At 42.0% G+C, this 19,442-nt stretch overlaps 1 protein-coding gene across 1 annotated transcript in view; it reads right to left on the reverse strand.

The window, feature by feature from the left end:
• FAM180A (family with sequence similarity 180 member A) overlaps positions 1-18,314 on the reverse strand; it is a 31,877-nt gene extending 13,563 nt beyond the window's left edge. The window contains exon 1 of the mRNA XM_075116789.1: positions 17,787-18,314. Within this exon, the coding sequence (XP_074972890.1) occupies positions 17,787-17,862 (76 nt within the window). The 5' untranslated portion in view covers positions 17,863-18,314. The remainder of the gene's footprint in view (positions 1-17,786) is intronic.
• Between the last annotated feature and the right edge of the window lie 1,128 nt (positions 18,315-19,442).

Below are 19,442 nucleotides of genomic sequence, written 5' to 3' on the forward strand. Positions count from 1 at the left end.
GTCCTGCAAAGGAGCATGCTCAGGCATAGTTCATCTGTACTTCCTGACCTTTTGCTTTTCTGTATCAATACTGCTACATTAGAAATGATTGAAGACTTTGCCCTAGCACAGGAGAAATGGAAAAAGTGGGAAGCTGGAGGAAGAATAAGAGGAATAAAATAATGGAAACACACACAAAAACCTAGAAAGACAAGGAAAAACAGTGCAGTGCTATAGGCTAGCTTCTGAAACTTGTATCTGGAATTGCAGTTACTCACATAAGTAGCTCCCATGACAACAAGTGCAATGCAGTCTTGTGCATTCCAACTTTAATACATTTAGATCTCCATTATTGGGAGATTAAATCCCAACGCCCCTTAAGAGAACACAGCATTGAGATGGAGAAGACATTTTAATTACAAACCAACATGAACTAGCACATTTTTAAAAGCACCTACCAAAAGAATTTGCCTCTTTTTACTTTCAGCTCAATATCCTTGCTATCTTAGCTCCTAAGACTAAAATTAATAGAGGCAATCGTCTCTTTTTATTCCTGCCTGTTCACTAAAAGAATAGACATTTGTTTCTTCTATAGTTATAAAAATAATAATTAAAAGAAAAAAGCTCCATCTTGAAATTCTAAGTTTTGCCAATAAGAATGTAGGAAGTAGATCTCCCTACGAAAGTTGGCAACAGGCAACACTGTTTTTAGGAACAAAAAAAAAAGTTTAAAACACTTAGAATTAATAACAGATTTTATTCAGTTCCTTAGTTCACCACATAAACAGTTTTTTCAAAGTTACCTTTTACTATTTTTCTCCTTTTTAAGAAACACACAAATTCTGAAAGGGAGTCCCAGTTCCATAAAATAGAACCCGCTCCAACCTACACTTCTGTGCTTCATAAATGCCCTGAGAAGTTTTAGGTTAGATTAATGTGCACCCAAACTTTCTATATAAAAAACTAGAGTGGTAATAGCCTTTCAAGCTACTTGGCATGAGTAAGAAATGTAAAGGGGTATTAGAAAGACTAAAAAAAACTTACGTTTAGAGAAATTGATATTGCTAGAGAAAGAAATGGTGCATCTGAGCCTGAGTTTGTCAGAGGCGGAGGATATTTTTTCTTTCATGATTTAAGTAAAATAGTTTCAAAGATATGACGAGCATCAACCAACTAAAATGGTCTGAGAATTTATTCCCTCAGATGGAATTTCTATTATGCAGCATTTTCACCTGTTCCCAGCCTGGAGCGATGTATGCTGTGTTATTTATTCTTCCCTTGGTCATAAGGAGGGGGTCCCCATCTGGAATTATTTACGCTGACAAAAAAAGATGCAGTCAGCCAAGAGAGGCCTTAACGTACTGGAATACAGTTGCTGCAGAAGGCGTGGAGAGAAAAAAATGCACACAGAGAAACTGAAGCAAAAACGCAGTAAGTGAAATATAGTGTCATACTTCAGTTTGCTGCCATATTACCAGAAACTGGGGATAAACTATGGTGAACACTATACGCGTGAAGGGCAGCAATAAAGAAAGGAAATGTCAACCCTGTTCTACAGGTTTAGCGCAGAGACAATAAGCAATTTTGGTAACAGGAAATTTCAGGCAGAGCCGGGAAATGAACCAGTGCTTTATATCCCTGTCTTTGTTGCAGGAATCTTCCTATCCTACCTCCCGTATCTGTATTGCTCACAACAGCCCTTATGCAAGGGGAAGACACAAAGCCATCTTAATTAAACACATTTGAAAATGTTTCTTACAAATGAACAAGTGAAGGGATATAATGATAATCCAATTTACTTCCATTTCTCCCAGGAAGGAACAGAGAAGGGAGGGAGTGACAGGGGGATGAAATACCGCTGAGTGTTGGTGTTTCAGTGCTGAGCCGTGGGGAAGGACCCTAGGAGGAGAGGGAAGTGGATGACTCTCCTGTTGAACAATGAAGTGAGAGCAATGGAAATCAGAGCACTACTTTGTAGGAGAAGACACAGCTGCAGCAGCTCCAAGAACTCTATGCATCATGTTATTGCTGTTCTGAAAGGAAAGCCCTTCAAAACCAAATGTGTCTCTCCAGTTCTCTGCCCTTTTTATAATAGCATCACAGAGTCTAAAGGGGTGGGCTTGAGCCCTGCACCACCTCCCGGGGGGTTATTTACACAGAGCTGAGACACTGAAGCACGGAGGAGAGGCATCCAGTATTTAAGAACAGCCTTTTTACATTTTGTTGTACTTTCTTTTTCCGTCGGGCTTCCTTGGTTTCCTGGCAGGCAAAGGCGACTGACTAGCTAGGGTTTTGCTGAGGCTGACCTAATCACAGCTGCAACTGCAAGGGGCAGGCTGGCATGCCTGTCTCCCGGTCAGGTTCTCCCTCCTTCCTTTTGTGCCGACACCACTTTGTGTGGACACACAGTGAGCCAAGCCAGGGATCTGCCTGGTCATGAATGAAGAGAAAAAGCAAACCAAAAAAAGAGTGGTAGATTTTAGCTGTCTCACTCCCCATTACAGCTGCTATGCCAGCAGTGCTCCTGTGTGTGAGAAACTCCCAGTGCAAGTGTGGTCCAACTGCTCTTAGGACATTTGGTTATGATTCCAGTTTTCAGGTGACATAAGGATGGACATCAGCCCTGGTTAGGCAAAGCAGAAGCCTTTCCTCATGCCTACACACCCTTGATCTAAGCACCAAGCTCATGGATGGCTGCCTCAAATAGTGTAGCCATTGCTCCTGCTAGAGGTGAGGATCAGCTGCAGGACCACTAGCTGCCAAACACTCCTTTCCTTTCTATGCTTACAGGCCCCTGAGCTTTTAACAGAGTAAATTCAACTGGCACAAAAAATATCTAAAATTTATTCCAAGACTGGATGGTGAGAAAGGAATCAAAGGTCCCGTTTGAACCACAGACCCTGGAGGGAGAAGTATGAATTTTATTTCATTATCACAAATGACAGCTCAGACTCTTCAGTCCAAGTATTAACTGTTGCCGTTGACTAGATCCATAAAATATCTATTCAGAGAGTAGGAACAATATCATGTGCATTATCTAAACAAACAATACTATTTAGATTTAGGAGCTCTCTTTGAAATTACCTTGCCTTTTTATTTGAGAGAATGGCAATACCCTACTACATGCTAACAAGAGAGTTAGCAATTTCCATCTCATGATGTCTTCCAGTTCGAACTGTCTGCCTTTTCAGAAAATAAGCATTAATGAAACACAATGCATTGGATCTCCTGAAAGGGACACTACATTAAATTCTGTGCAGGTGGCCAAATTGAAAAAATACATGAACATTCTGACTTTAAAAACCGTTGCTGTATGATCTGCAGGTTAAGAAAAATAATGAAGGTTCCTTATTATTGCTGGTTGAATTATCCTGTAGTGAATTATCCTATGGGAGCTGTCTCAATGAGATCAATGGAGCTGTTAGCTGAGGTGAAGAAAACCAGAAGAAATTATGGGGATCATGGAATTATTCACTTAAACCACCTGTGAATAGTTTCAACAAGCAAGTGTTTGATGGTGGATCTAGGAACTGTTATTGAAATAATAACAACCTATTATTTTCTTCATGTATGAACTGCTCACCCACACCTAGTAGCACACATGCAAAACAAGCTGTTTCTCAGACTCACTAAGTATCAATATCACATCTCAAAACTGAGGAGGAATAAACATCATATTGACCATTTCTTCTCCCTCAGATTAGAAAGAACCGCTTTCCTTCTGCTTTCCTTCAAATCCCCATCCAAGTTGAAGTAAATTATTAGGAGGAGAATACATAAATCTCAGTTTTCTGCTTCCTCTGCTCTAGGATTTCACTTGTTCTTCAAAAACAGGGAAACCCCAGCTGACTTTCCAGCTGTTCATTAAGCTCCAAATGTCAGTGCACCTGCTGCTGGTTTTCTTAATGACATGAATATGTGCTGGATGGAGAAAGCATATAAATCAGCCTTGCCCAATAAACAAAAAACAGGGGGAAACTGGGTCCTTTTTGTGAGGAAATGAGTTATTACTGGAGACAATGCCCTTTCAAAACACTGTATGTTTTTCTAGTAGTGATGATAAAGACAAGAAGTCTGAGAAAGTAACCCAGAGCTGAAGATAGATTCAGGTATGCTTCTGAACTGGATTGGTACAGCTGTTTTGCCACCTGAGCAGAACATAAAGGGTGAAAAGCTGTGCTGTATCCCTGGGTAGGCAGAGGAACCACATGTCTCTTCTGGAGCAGTGTGCGAGGGTCCCAGTGAGAAGGCATCTATTCTGTCAAGTTCACACTTGCATGAATGTCTGTGCCCCATTAAGTTAATTTCTGCATCTGCATGAAAATAATATTAAAAAATTAGTGGAACTCAAATATAATCATCTACAAAATCTAATCTATGGATTTCAATGTGTGCAGATGCAACAGTGGGCCAATACAATCTTTGTGATATTGCCAGAAACATAGAAAAGAAATCTGAAGCATGAATGCAAAATGGGTTATTTTTATAGCTGCCTTCCCCACTCCACAAACACACATATGGGATTTCCATTTCACCAAGCTGTCATTTTTCCACTTCTCCTTTTTATTTCATGCTCTCCTAAAATCTGACTATTCCTAGATCTTTCAGGTTTCACAATCTGCTGAAATAAAGCTGAGGCTGACGTACACCTGGATTCACCATTAAAAACAGAAAGCCCTGCCAGAACCTGGAGTATTGCAAATCGCTAAAGGCAGCTGGACACTGTGGACGAGGTCCTCAGATGACCTGAGCTGGCACCACCAGCCCCGTGATGCTGCTGTGCGGGCAGCCAGGTCACAGAGAGCCGTGTGCTGTGAAAGGCATGCTTGGGATCACAGGGAAGAGAAGGTGGTCAGATTCAGGCTTACAGAAACCTTACAGCCAACAAAATAACCCAAATATCTTGTTTTCTGAGGACTGGGACCCAAAAGGCACAAAATGCTGACAGTTGCTCCTGAAATTGATGGAAATTCAAAACTCAACACCTTACGCTGCTGCAGTTCCTGCCTCTATGGATGCCATCTCTCAATGGCTCCCAGCCCAAGAGGACCCCGCCAATTTGTCCTGTGTATTTGATTCAGTGCTATTCTTCCTCACCATACCTTCTCTTCTCCTGGAGTCTTTTGAGCTGAACTTGCAAAATAGATTTTGACTTACAGGAAAATAGTCTAAGTAAATGTTTAAGGAAAAGATGTTGGTGACCTCATGCTTTAACCTTCAGAAGAATAAATTTGGAGAAAGGGAGGAAGACTTGATTTCTAGTGAAAAAATCTAGCATGTTGCTGACTGAAACCAGCTGGGAATTTTTTCTTTGATTTAAGTCGTCTGTGCATAGGCACTGGTAAAGAAGACATTATTGCTGTGGAGAAGCACTTTAGATAACCTGCTGTGATATTCACATTGTAAATTTCCACCTCTCTCTTCCTGGATTTGGGCTTTCTCTTACTAATTCAAACACTCTGAAGCTTGCATAATTAAATGTGCTTACTTAGAAAAGCTTTTGCCAGCATGTGTACTCCCCATGGGTTGTCTTTATAGGCTGCTAATGAAAAATTTTTCGGTCAATCTGACATCTGTTATCTTGTGTCTACAGAAGCACTCCTTGCAAAAACTAAACTTAATCATGTGATAATTCTGCATGACAGTTCTTCCTCAGCTTGGTAGTGATGATGGTCTCCCAGGTAAGCTTATAGAGATAGTCTTGTTTTGAACATGTGATTGGTATTCATCTTATGTCATTGTCATATGACTTCCTTTTGTCATATTAGTGGAATTTTATTACTAGTCTTTGGGCTATAGGTAAGAGGTAATCATTGAGATACTGGAGCACACTAGTACAAAGAACTGATCATTTACAGGGGTAGATTGACATGTCAGTTAGAGGTCTTTTCTAACCTTAATGATTCTATGATTCTATGATTTAGCATAGCCAAAGAATAAGGCAGGGAATACTTGTCCCCCTACTTATACTTCTAAATGATAGCCCCAGTAATCTTTAAGTTCTGATGTAACCTCTGAGCGGTGCGCAGATACTAAGGATGAAGCAGAATGCAAACTAGCTTGACATGGCTGAGCTCCTTGGTCACGCTGGATTAGTAGCTGTTACCCATTGCATTGTGTTACAGAGAGAGACTGGTATGAGCGCTCCAGTTTGTTGTGAAAGAAACACTCAGACAGTGATTTATAACTTTGTTTAAATAATGCATGCACTATGTTAACAAAAGCACCCATAGGGAAATGCCCTGGGTTTTGAAAACAGGTAAGTAAACCACAATATGTTCAAGTAGCTACTCCCAGCTGAATTGCAGTGAGAAGGACTAGTGCTCTTTTTCACCTCAGCGGGCAGACATTCAGAGGGTGCTGAGGTCCGGCCTCGGGTTCAGCAGCATTCACATATGGAGGCATCAGGGGAGATACATTTGCTTCTTTGTCAGTTTATGTCTTGTTTGGTAGCATGAATTCAACCAGGAATGAAAAGCTCCTGGGGCACAACATAGATGGGCCTGAAAAGCCAGCTGGACACGATACACGCTTCCATCTTTGATCATGTAAACAGAAAGGAGGGAGGGGTATAGTGTATTTAAGACACGTGACAAATTGGTTACATTTACCTCACCGATACATTTGTGCAAGTAGAAACTGAGCTCTTTGCCTTGATGATGATATTTTTCTTAAAAGTCACCATATGTTCCTTTGGAGGGTATATATGCATGTGTTCAACTTTGGAGATCATCTCAGCTGGACCACGCTGGCTGTGAGTGGCGTGCATGGAGATTAGGGCTGACATAACCAGATGCATGCTGGAGCCATGGTCTGTGGCACATGCAGTTAGTCATTCAGGGTTTGAAGGGCATCCAGAAATTCCCAGCAAATATCCCACAGCCTGCTCCCTAAATACAATTTCTGGCTAGAAAAGGAGTGTCTTTCTAGGGAAATACGATTTCTTATGGTATGCCTAACACCTAGCTATTTACCAGGCAGACTCTTTAAAGACAGACTTCTTCATCAGCTGGAGGCACACCATTTCCCTGATATGAACATGAGAAATAGAGCACCAGGGCAAGACAAGCCCCCAGTCTGTGTGATTGCCAGCTTCCAACAGCCTCATCATTCTCAGTCCCATTGTTAAACATCTAAATTCCCCTCTCAGCTCTCTGTGTTCCTGGAGGATTCCCTCCATCCACAGCATGCAGTGTTGCCCAGACTTCAGCCAAGTGGCTGCTGTCTTTCCTCTGTACAGCAGAGCTGGTTTTAGGGAGAGATGGGGCACAGTTGAGAGACAGGGACATGGTACAAGAAGGCAGGAAGGTTAGATAATGCAACTAAAAACCCCAAGGCCAGGCCAGAAAGCCGCATTTGGCTGTCCTTGATGGTTGACAGAGGACATTCATCAAAACTGGGATCCTTTGAGCTGAGCTCAGACACCATGCTACCTGTCATTTCACCCTGGCTTCTTCCAGGCATCCTGTGTGGAAGCAGGACCATGGCATCATTCTTCTTCTGCTGGAGAGCCCAACATGGCGGTCACACACTGCCCTTTGCCCCTTGAGCGTAACTGGGCCTGACTGTAACCGATTCTTGTTGATTGTATCTGATTCCTGTTACAGGACATCCCAGAGTGGAGAAATCTTCAGGTACTTTTCTATCCTTGTATCTTTGTGAAGACCAAATTGAACTTTAGATTTGCTAAGTGCAAGTCAAGGTAGGTCAGCCCCTTTGAGTTCTGTTTATTAAAACCCCTGGTGGTCGAAAGCAACAAAACAAGCAGTGTATATGTTTTTATCATTAGGCTTATTACCTTCCAAATCTTTCCGCCAAATTGGCACGGCAATCCAAAAAACCTGAACTTGCTGCAACTATGACAAATGAATGGTTTCACTTAATGCATGCTGTACTATATTAGGATGTCTGCAAGTAGTGTTTAACTGGAAAAGGAGTTTGTTCAGTGCCAAGCCATGAACAATTGCAGAAAATAAAAATGAGGCATGCCTTAAATGTCTTATTTTAGGAGGCAGCTGAAGACACGAACAATTCCCTCAGACATAAAACCCAAGTTTAATAAATAAATTCAATAAACAATTACTTTGTGTTTCTTCAGAGCATAAACAAAACTGTAATATCATGGCTGCGAGCATTATGAAAACCAGGGAAGAAACTGAGGGCTTGCAGAACTTGATCCCTTCCTCCAGGGACTGAAAGGGGGAAACAGGGCCTTGTGCAGCTGTGGCACTATTACTATGACTGGTGCTAATGGGAAAGCTTGACTGGTATTAATGGGAAATGTTGTAGCCCCACAGTCATGCAGTCATGTAAAAGAGCAAGTTTCTTGCAGCTTCTAAAACAGGCTGTTTCTTGGGCAGTGGGAAGAGTCTTTTTACATACCTACATATTTTAGAAAGCTCAAAGGGAGGAGAAAAAAAAAAAAAAAGGTGTGCAGAGTCCTTGACATATTGCTGATTCAGTAGCAGTAACTTTAACTTTTATACTGTGACTAGTGGTGAATTGCCCAGACTAATGTATCTCAATATCCTGGTGTATTGAGAGGCTGGTGGGGACCAGAAACAAACACAAGTCCTGCTTACGTGAGAAAAAGGCAGTGCCAGCTCCAGAGAAATGCAACCATCCCATAAGCCTGCAAAGCAGATGGATAAGATGAAGACCAGCTGTGACAGATGGACATCTTCTGAAGGGCAGGTTCAAATGGGGATGCATACCATGCTGACAAGGGGGTGAATGCTACCCTAATCTTGAACGTATGTGTGCTTTAATCTTTCCCATCCGCATTTATCACATTTTCTCTCTCTTCACACTTTTCCTTTCTCTTCCTCTTTTCCTCTCATTCATACTACTTCCTTCCATTTTCTATTTTTACCTCCATCTTTTTCTCTATTCTTTCTCAACATCTCTGCCTTTTGCCTTTGACTCTCTTTTCTCTCTCTCTGTGGCTCAAATAAGCCCTGCCAGATTGGAAAGTCTGTACTCTTTCCAAGGCAGAAAAGAGATTAGAAGTATCAGCTCCATTTGGGGCATGCCACCACCTGCCAAATAGATGGAGACAATGAAATCCTGATGTTCTGGCTCGCAGCAGCTATCCACATCCAGTCCGGTGCAGTTTACTCTCTTCACAATTAGGCAAAACCTAACCAAAGTGTTCGGCTCCCCCAGTGCCATGCCTGCAGGTGGGGGTGGGGGTCATACAGGCATCGCAGAAGGTCGTGTGCATTTGGGTCTCCAGCACAAGACTGCAGCACAGCATTACCCTTCCATTGTCCCATTTCCTCTGAGCTTTGAACAACTTATTTTTCACTTTCTCAGTGGCATTTTTTCAGTTACCCATCTGGCTCGTCCTAAGCGGAGAGAGACTCAGTGAGTTCGGAGCCTGGCTCCTGGCTGGTGACCTGTTTCCCTGTGGCTGGGGAGGAATTTCCAGAGGATGAGTGGTATGCGTGCCGATCTCAGGGGAACTGGGGAGCTGCCAAACCTAACCGACAAACTGGGCCAGGAAAGGCCCCACATACGCTTTCACCAGAGGAAAGGAATGTTTGTGGAAACCGGGAATAGTGGAGCTTATTTAACTCTGCTCCTCTCCTCGTCACATTCTTCTTAGTCTCAAGCCCAGCACTGCGCTCGCCCTGCCACAAGCAATGCGATAGCGAGACAAGAGGAGCCAGGTTACTGCTACAGCCTGGAGCACCTCAGCGGGGATAAAAGGAGTTACCGGCTAAGGGTTAGCCACTGAGTGGGCAAGGAAGCCTTGTGACTTTTGGTGCAGACTCAGGCTAGTTTAATGTCTCTGTGTTAGCAACTATGCTGTGGGGAATACATCATCAAGCTGCCATAGCAATACCCAGATAAAACAGGATTTTGGGGTAATGAGAGGCACAGGGACAATAGAGGCATTCAGGATCCCTTCTTCTGCTTTCTTTCCTTCCAGTGGGAGAAAAAGCTCCATAAATTACTGTCTTCTTGGGGACTTTTGTCTGTGTGTCTCCCCACAAGCGTTATTTGCAGCTTATCCTCAAGTTGCTTTTTTTTTTTTTTTTTTTGTAATGCTTTGATACATTTCCTCTTCTGCTTCCCACCATCAGCTATCCATGTAGATGGCTTGCATGAGCTTCACCCGTGCTGGTGCCATTTTGCTGAAAAACACTTTAACTGGCAAATAATGTATTTGGGCTGGAAGCTTATAACAATCAGGGTTACTACAGGAAACCAAATTCCAGATAATGACCAAGATTGTGGCCTCTCTCCTGAGAGTGGCAAAACTCCTGTTGATTTCAGTGGTGCTGGTTTGCACATTTTAGTGCTTTTAAAATTAAAGCAAGGAGCAGACTGGTTTGGCCACGTAAGCCAAGACACTCCCTGTTTTGCTGCAGCAGGTCCATATGCCCACCTAGCTTCTCCATATCTTGGATGGACGCAGCTCCCTTAGCAGAGGCACTGGGGTGCAGAGGGATAGTGGCACTGGGTTGCAGAGGGATAGTGCAGGGTTCTGCAGAGCCCCAGTTCAAAGTGGGTTCAGGCTGTGCACATGAGCAAGCACCAGACTTCATCTCCAGCAGCCTAGGGTCCTGCCCTGCCTTGAACCTGAGTGCAGGCACTGTGTGCAAAGTTAATTGTTCCTCCACTCAGTGCTTTACCTCAGCAATTTACATCTTGCCCATCACTATTTGAGTAATCAGAGCCCCTTCAGCCTGATGATGTTCCATTAAGACCTGCTGACTTTCCTTTCAATGACATTGTACTATTCAGTGCTTCTGACAGGATTTCTTTCTGCCTGAGAAGTTATTATGCTCCTGCTGAACCTGGTATGTTCTACCCCAAGAAAACAAGAAAAACACTTTATGTTTCAGAAACAGAATTAAAAAAAAAATCACCACTTTTAACAACATACAGGACTACATGAACACAGTCATCCTGAAGAGATCTGGGACAAGTGTTTTAATCACACTGTGCCTCACAATGAAAAGGAATGCTAACGCTTCCTCTCCTTAATTACACTGAAAGGTCTTTGGAGAAGGAAAGATTTCTTTTTTTGTTGTTTTTTTTTTAACTCTGTGTGTTTTCATAATGCCAGGTGCCAGTAGGGGTCTCTGGGCCCAGCAGTTGAGTATAAGATAATCAGGAGGGGGTTCCGAATGCTTCACAGTGTTTGCATGTGTACATGAGTTATTTCATTTGTAACAGAGCTGCTTCACTTATGGAAGGGAGCATTGGCTTAACAGCATGCATTAAGAGCAGTGAGGTGGTTGTTAAAGGTAAGGTGAAGGGAGCTATTTCCATGTGAAAGTGTAAGGAGGGATTTGAATGGCAGGAGGTCCTTCTGAGCTGGACTTTGGTTGGGACATGAGGACCCTTGTGCAAACTGATCTGGATCCTATGACAGTTCTATACCTGGGACTGAGGCAAATAGATGGGACACTACAGCATGCAGGAATAATAAAAATATTACCAAAGTGGCAGCAAATGTCTTACTGACTTGCCATTCCTCAGTACTGCAATGGAACTGGGATCACTGAGAAGATTCGACTGGTGCCACTTTCAGCTCATAGTTCTCACTTAGTCTAGCACATATCAAAGAGAAAACAGCTTTACCTCATGTGTCTCCCTCTTGTTGCTTACCCAGATTTCTTCAAAATTGCCTAGCTCCTTTATCTTTTTAGCTTTTGATTCTGTCAACAAGTTTATGACTGTACGAGCTGTAAGCTTTAGCCGTTTTTTGGCTGCTTCCTGTGGTGAAAAGAGCCTTAGAATCACTTAGATCCTTCCTTGCTAATGGCATGACTGCTTTTCTAGGGTACAATGTCTATCTATGTTCTAAACGAAAATGTGGAAGCTTCTATAAACTATCCTCCCTCTGATCTCATCACAGTTTAGCATCATTGCCCTGGAAGAGATTATAAACTGATTTTTTTAAGCCTCCTTTGTATGTCTCTCAGTTTCAGGTTTCCACTGTGAATTCTGATTCAGGGATCATCCTCCGTGCAGGTTAAATTAATTCAGCTTGCCGTTAAAGGAGCATTTGGGGAATCCAGACATGTTAGAAAGGATTTTGATTGCAATCGCAGACCTATCCTATTGGTTATTTATCCTATGCAGGTTAAATCCATTCAAAGACTGTTATATTCTAGCTACCTTTTGCAACACCAAGCAGCTTTCCCAGGTACTAATAACTAATCCCTTTTCAGCCCCTTCTTCAGTCATCTCCCTGCTCTTTCTGCAATAAAGCTTTATTTAACAGTTTCAGACTGCCACCACCGCTGATGCCCAAGGGATCTGCCACAAGGAATGGGAGGGCCATGTCTGCACCATGCAACAAAGCACAGGGCAGAGACGACAGAACCAGAAACAGTATGACCATATCAGTGTGGCACTGGGTCCAACCAGGTGATCCTTGTTGAAAGGCTGAACTCATTCCCTCAGGCACATGCATATGACTCTCATGCTGCTGGGACACCAGCTAAAGTCCCTGCACTGTCCTGTGATGTGCAAGGCAGGCAGAATGCCTTGGCCCTGGGTCTGTGGTCTCTGCCCCACACACCGTTGTGCCATGCAGACATCCTAAGGCCTCCTTAGGTCATTAATTCTCAAATATTTTTCAGACCTTCCTGAAAACATATTTTTGTCTTTGCTTTCTTCTAGGGCAGAAAATATCCTTTTAATGCCTCCTTCCTACTACTTACAGTCAGTAATTAGTTCTGTATATCTAATCTATATCTAAAAGATACCTAAAAGATATAGATTATATTAGATATATTAGATATTATATTAGATATAGATCTCTATATAATAGATATATGTATCTATATATATCTTAGAAATATATATCTTACATATCAGATAATAATATATATTTTTTATATATATAGATTACATTAGGTATATATATCTAATATAAATCTAGCAGATTAATTAATCAACAGGACGATTTGGTTTTTAAGCATATATTCTCAGGTCTATAATGTATATTTATACTCATTTCTTACACAGCTCTTTGCAAAGGAATTCAGGAAGTAAAAGCATAGGTATATAAATTGTTTTCTTCAGGTTATCCAGCTGCAAAGCTGATTCCTCTGAATTTCAATCCCAGACTGCCCTTCAGGCAGTGCTTCCCTCTCTTTACAGGCACAGTTGCGATATGTGGTGCAGTAATAGTTTGCATCAGGCAAATAAACCCCAGACCAGGACACTCCAGCCTACAAACATGCATTCCCAGGAACTGGGTTGGACTTATGGAACAGACTCGGGATAGGTGGGAAAAAAACTGCAGCAGATCGATCAAGCTTTTTGCAGCTCCAGTGAGGTCACTGGAATGAGTCCATCAAGCAGGGAAGTTGAGGCAATTTTCCAAGTGGTCACATAGGAGACAGAGAAAAGGGAAATATTGCATTTTCTCCATAAAAAGAAACATTCTTTACACAGCCAGGCTTAGACAGAGTTGGCTTTGTTTCATAACATTTAATATCTTCCATTGTTTTACATGCACTACATATTTTAAGAATTGGATAACAATGGCTTTATGGAAATTAAAGGGAGTTAAATAGATGATGCATTTTAAAATATTCTTGTATCTGGTCTAGCTGGTGTAATTTCTTTTTACCCTTGAACCAGACCTTTGGAAACCTCAGCATGTCATAGATAAGCCAAGACAATAACCTGGTACACTCGAGGCTCGCTGGGCATATATGCATATATGTTTGACTATTTGTGTTGTAATTACATGCTGTGTGCAGGCCACATTCCCTTTGCTTGTGCTGTCCAAGCCATAAATGTCAAACAAGCATTACTGTCAGTGGTGAAATCTCAGAGGTTGCTCAAGAAGGAGTGCTTGGCTGTAAGGATGCAATATGAGATGGGGGGAAGAGAAGCAAATAAGGTCAAAAGGTGTGGGGATGTGGTGCATGCCCTAATCTCCAAGGCACTCATCCTTTGCCCACACGGCAAGATCACCAGCAACCTGGTATGCAGCAAATGATCACAGAGTATAGAACATTTTAAACACTGCTTCCTTATAAAGTGACTGGCTAGCTTTCCAGCAACAGCCAGTCTCTCTTTCTCTGGTACAGAGTCCTCCCTCTCCTGGCACTAGAGAGCTGCCAGCCTGCTGTAGTTAAGCCCACAAGCAGAAGCAGCTTGCAAAAGTTGCTCATGTAGCAGCTGCGCCATCAAACTCACAAACTCAGTTGCCACAACACTAGAGCAAATACTAAAAGTTTGCACTGTTGTGGGGAAATCGAGGAGGATGGGCCTCTTGCTCTTCCAAATAATTATTTCTGCAGAAAACCTCTGAGGGGGACAAACTGTTCCCCTGGTGTTATAGAACAACCACTCAACTTTCACTAAGTACTGGAGACTAGATACAAAATAATGCATGTGGACGAGATAGACCTGGATGCGACTATACTACTGCTTTTGGCATCTGGAAGGCACAGCATAGCCATTCTCTAAAAGCGAGAAACCTCAGTGGTGCTAATATAGTGATTACAACCTTTTCTCACTGATGGGTAAAAAGAGCTTTACCTTCTTATTTTGTGTCTTTCAACATCTCTGTTTCCAGCCTCCACTGAGGGGAAAACTTACCATCGCAGCTGCTTCCCCACTGTTCAAGAAACCACAACCACAAGAAATCATACTGCATCTTCACTACCTGAGCAACCACGTAGCAGGCATGCTACTGTATGTGTACCATTTATTTGAATCAGGAAGCCCATACAGCAAATAAACTACAGCCAGCCAAGGTGAACCATGCTAATAAGGATTGCCATAGGGTTTCTCCTCAGGAGACAGGCAATTCTTATAATGCAGATCTGAAGCTAGCTTCTGCTCTCCAATGTATTGGTACTTGTCAGAGCAGTTAGATGAAAGCAACTGGGTGGCAAGCAGTGACACCTGAATGGAACAACCATTCTACTTTCACCTACTACTAGAGAATGGGTACAAAATAACAGTTACCAACGCTTCGTGGGTTTTTCTGTTTATTTTGCTGTCAAAGAACAAGATTTGTTCCTTGGTTATTCCAGCAAAAACATCTCTTCAGATCTGGAATTCTCATTTGGGACCTTCAGAAATTAATAGGACCTCACCTCTGCCACTGCATTGGGAATAGCACTCAGTAGAGCCCTTACGTTACCTTTTCTGCCTAGACAGGTGCTTCACAAAATCTGAGAAGGTAACACCATACAGATAAGTCTGCAAGAGGCTCAAGGAAACCTGAGATGATGGCAAGCAAATTATTTTGTCACCACTCAGGATCTTTTATTATTCTAAACATGTCTGTCCTAGGGACCAAGATTTGCCTGTGACTTCTGGACCAATGTCAACAGCTGGATCTAGGCATAGTGATGAGTGTGTGAGATTTTTAATGCAAATGGCTGAGGGAGTGGGGGAAAAAAAAAAAGCACTCAGTTTTCCTGCCAGAAATGTTTGGGGTTTTTTTTCTCCCCATTTATTGATGCTCGTAAAAGCAAAGGGAACAGGGAGGTGGCAGTCTGGAGTTCCCACTCACCAGTCAGCACAAGTATGTTTATCTTTCTTCATGGCTGACTTCTTTTCTTGAGCAAAAGCTTAAATACTTGGTTACAAGGACTGGGCATCCAAGGCTGCCCTGGTGTCCCCTAGTGAAAAAATGGTAAAAGCTACACCTTGTTTTAGCCAATATTGACTGTTCATTTCTATTGCAAACAACAACTGTTGGTAATTAAAGCAGGACTGGTTGTCCTACTGTTTTGTAAACAAACTGGACTACTAGTCAACATGCAGAGCTTGTCTTTCATTTGCATCAGACCAAATGCTGACTGTCTTTGCTTTTCCATTGCAAAACTCAGATCAGGAGTTGACTAAGAATTAAATGACTGAGGTTTAACCCAGACAAGAGTCAGTTGTCATTTGTGGAGGGAAGGAAGAACTCTGAGTGTGCAGGAGGGTGTGTCATGCCTCAGTATTCAAATTTCCTCTCAGGCTTCTATGCAAATAAAAAGTTAGGGCAGTGATTTGGCCCTCTAGGTACTGCAGATTAGGATGGGATTGGTTGGGCTGACACACAGGTAGTTTAGGGGAGTGGAGGTACTCTGAAGTAGCTGTTGTTGAAGGAGTCATGCCTCTAAAACATAGTTGGAGCTGAAGAGACTCAGCAGCTGTGGAGGAGAAATCTGGTTTCCTCCTCGGCAGAGGGCTATATACAATATTTGTGAGAACTGAACTCCTTATCACAACAGGGAATTATCTTCTCTTCCCTCTGAAGTCTCCAAAAACAAGCTCGAGAGTTTCCAGCTTGAAAACAATCCGCTTTCCCAAAAGACATGACAGAGTTCTGGTGTTTCCCTTGAAATATTCATGGTGATTAGAATTGGACTTTAATAGTTGCATGGATTCCTTTTAGGGTTGTGTTGTTGTTTAAGTAAAATAAGTGTGTTAGCAAAAGTGAAGAACAACCTTAAATTGCATAGTGATTATTCCATGGAAATGAACCCCTTTCTTTTTGCTTTTTTTCCATTTCATATGTAAGGTAACCTTATTCTTCCAAAGGTAGGGAAGATTTTTTTCATATATGCAGATCTAGTTCTGATTTCCTCACCTTTTCATGTGTCATCCCTAGAAAGACAAACTCTTATCTACAGGATGAAGGGATTTTATGATGACAATTGTATCATTAGCTCTATTATACAGTAAGAAAAAAGTAAGGTACATGCAGGTATAATGACTCATCAAGTATCATCCAAGAGGCTGATGGAAATCTGGGGAAAGAACCTGCCATTCTGAGTCCTAGGTCAATGCCCTGTCTGTGAGCCCCCACTAACTCTAAGGAACAATTAAGCATTCATACAGCCTTAGCAGAATTGCATAGCTCTTCATTGCTTCATTCAGTCATTGCCTCCCCTACAAAATCAAAACCAAACCCAAACAGCAGACTGGAAAGGAGCCAGCTATAACAAGGAAGACATGGGAGATTGGGGTGGGGAGGGGGGGCATCTGAATTCCTGATTTTTTAACAGACTCTCGTTCTTTTAAATATCTGTGAATTTCAATATCATAACCAAATACATCTTTTGGGAGGTATTTCCTTTCTCCACTTCCAGCAGCTACAGAACTCATGCCAAAAACCAGAGAGAATAAAACAAAACAAAACAAAACAAAAAAAAAAAAAAAAAAGGAAAAGACATCATCAGTAGCTTTTAAGCAAGCATCTCCTATGCAATTCAACAGTCCCAAACCATTTCATCTGTTACGGTCACACGCTTGAATACAAATATGTCACAACTATATATTGTCATATTGACAGCTGAAACCTGGTAACACCACAGGTAGCTTTTGCTATGTTGTATGTATTAATCTGTCAGGGTAGGGTGTAGGCATTTCCTGGTACCTTGCACAATCCAGGCATTGTTGTATTTGCTATGACCAGGTGTCTGCCTGGTGGAGCAGAAGATTATGTCACCTATGACTGCACAGGCTTTTGCTTTAAGGTTTCATGACCTAAAATTTTTGTTAATGTAGGAGAAAAAGGAGGAGGAGAGAGAAAGGAAAAAATAAGAAAAGAACATAGGTTTGGTTCTTTGGATATTTTGTATATATATATTTGTATTAGAATACATATATTATTTTACCTTCATGCACTTATGCATGTGTATTTTCTATTTGTCTATATAATTATTTAGCTGACCTGTTTAACAGAGAAAAAGAATTCTAAGGTTGGGAGGGACAAATTGTATAAATATGTGTGTATATATATGTATAATGGAACATAATTTCAGACCATATCTACAAACTCAAAGTTTTCTCTTAAATAGTTTTTCATGTTTAAATCTTACCTCTGCTCCATTTGTTGGTCACAGTGGCATGAGCACTGTAATAGAACAGCAGCAGCAGCAAAGTCTTCCAAAGCATCCTTCTCTTTAGAATTTATATGTCTAGCTGTATAGTAGCTTTATAATTTCCTACCTCCTTACTTTTCAGGAATAAATAAATGGATTTTCCTCTCCCCCTCCCCCTTTGAAGGAGAACCTGTCTGTTCTTCTGAGTACAGCTGAAGTCAGTGTGCAGCTTCTCTCCCAAACCAAGTCTCCTCGGGATCAGGAAACTTACTTTCACAGACAGACTTTGTTTTTATCCACATCTGGAATGACTCATGGTGCATGTGAGTTTGCTGGCAGCTGTGTGAATAAATATCACTACATTTTTGTAGTTGAGTTTCATTTGCTATATGGGCCAGTTGGAATTTATTTTTGTCCAATGAACATCCACAAGTAATTTCATTAAAGGACACTTGTGAATCCTAGCTCTGTAGCTACTCCTCTGTAACACAGGGAGCTATACGCTAACCTGTGCCTAAGGCGAAAGCCTCCCCTGGAATGATGTACAGCTGCCCTTGGATGCTTAAGTCAGGGAGTGGGGCATGTGCTCTGCAAGAACATTTTGCTACTGTGATTCATATAATCACTCCTTTATTAAGAACATATAATGCAGCGCTTAGACTTCAGTTCTTCAAGGCAAGCCCTGGCCTTTTCCTCCATTTGGCCAGTTCAGTGAACAGGAAGGTCCAAATCCTTAAGTGGCTTTCTTCAACATTAATACAGGGAACACTAAGCAATCCTAAGGACAATCTAGAATAGCCAGACTGAATGTGGAGAGGTGATGCTGAACAAAAAGGCTACTGATAGACATCTCCTTGCTGACACTGGCCCCAGGGAACACAACGCTGAAAGTGTTTATCCCAAAGCAACCCAGCATGGAGGAAGCTGCAGTGTTGTACTGTCCCTGGCACAGCTTCATCAGCAGCATCAGGGGGTGCTTTGTGGGAATACAGCACTGGAATAACAGCAGGTTGCTGTGTGTGGGAACAGACCGATGAAAAATAGGAACACAAGAAGTATTTAGCAGAATCAAGGGATAGGGGATACTCCATTTGGTGCCTAGAAGTGACAAGTATAATTCTCTTCTTTTATAGGTGAGTGTAAGCCAGGAACAAATCCACAGACATCCACGAATTTAGACTGGTGTAAAGTTGGCACATAAGAAAGGAGACTCCAGCTCAGAAGCTATAAATAGAAGAATGAAGGGGAAGGACCAAGTGATGGAATGACAGAGGTCACTGTGGCTCAGGGTTAATGGGCACTGGCAGGAATGCATGGAGAAAACCTGTTCAGCTCCAGTCTGCCCCACACCAAAGTCTTTGCCTTAGCCTCAGTCTCCTTATTCTTCTCTGTCCCAGCTTCAAGTAACACCTCCTCCTAAAGGAAGGAGGGGGGTCAAATAAGGTTGTCTTGCTTAAGGCGACTCCACACCTTTTCTTACATGTACAGATTTTCCTACATTCAGACTGCTTCAGGTTACTCCCACATGAACAGCACATGAATGTAAGATAGTATTTTGCATGCCAAGGAGATGACAAAAAGTATAATTCAAGCAGAGGGTGGGTAACTAGCTCTCTTGCTATATACCCTTCTTTTTACCGTAACATACTAGGG

This window comes from Phalacrocorax aristotelis, chromosome 1, assembly GCF_949628215.1.
Source record: "Phalacrocorax aristotelis chromosome 1, bGulAri2.1, whole genome shotgun sequence".
NCBI lineage: Eukaryota > Metazoa > Chordata > Aves > Suliformes > Phalacrocoracidae > Phalacrocorax > Phalacrocorax aristotelis.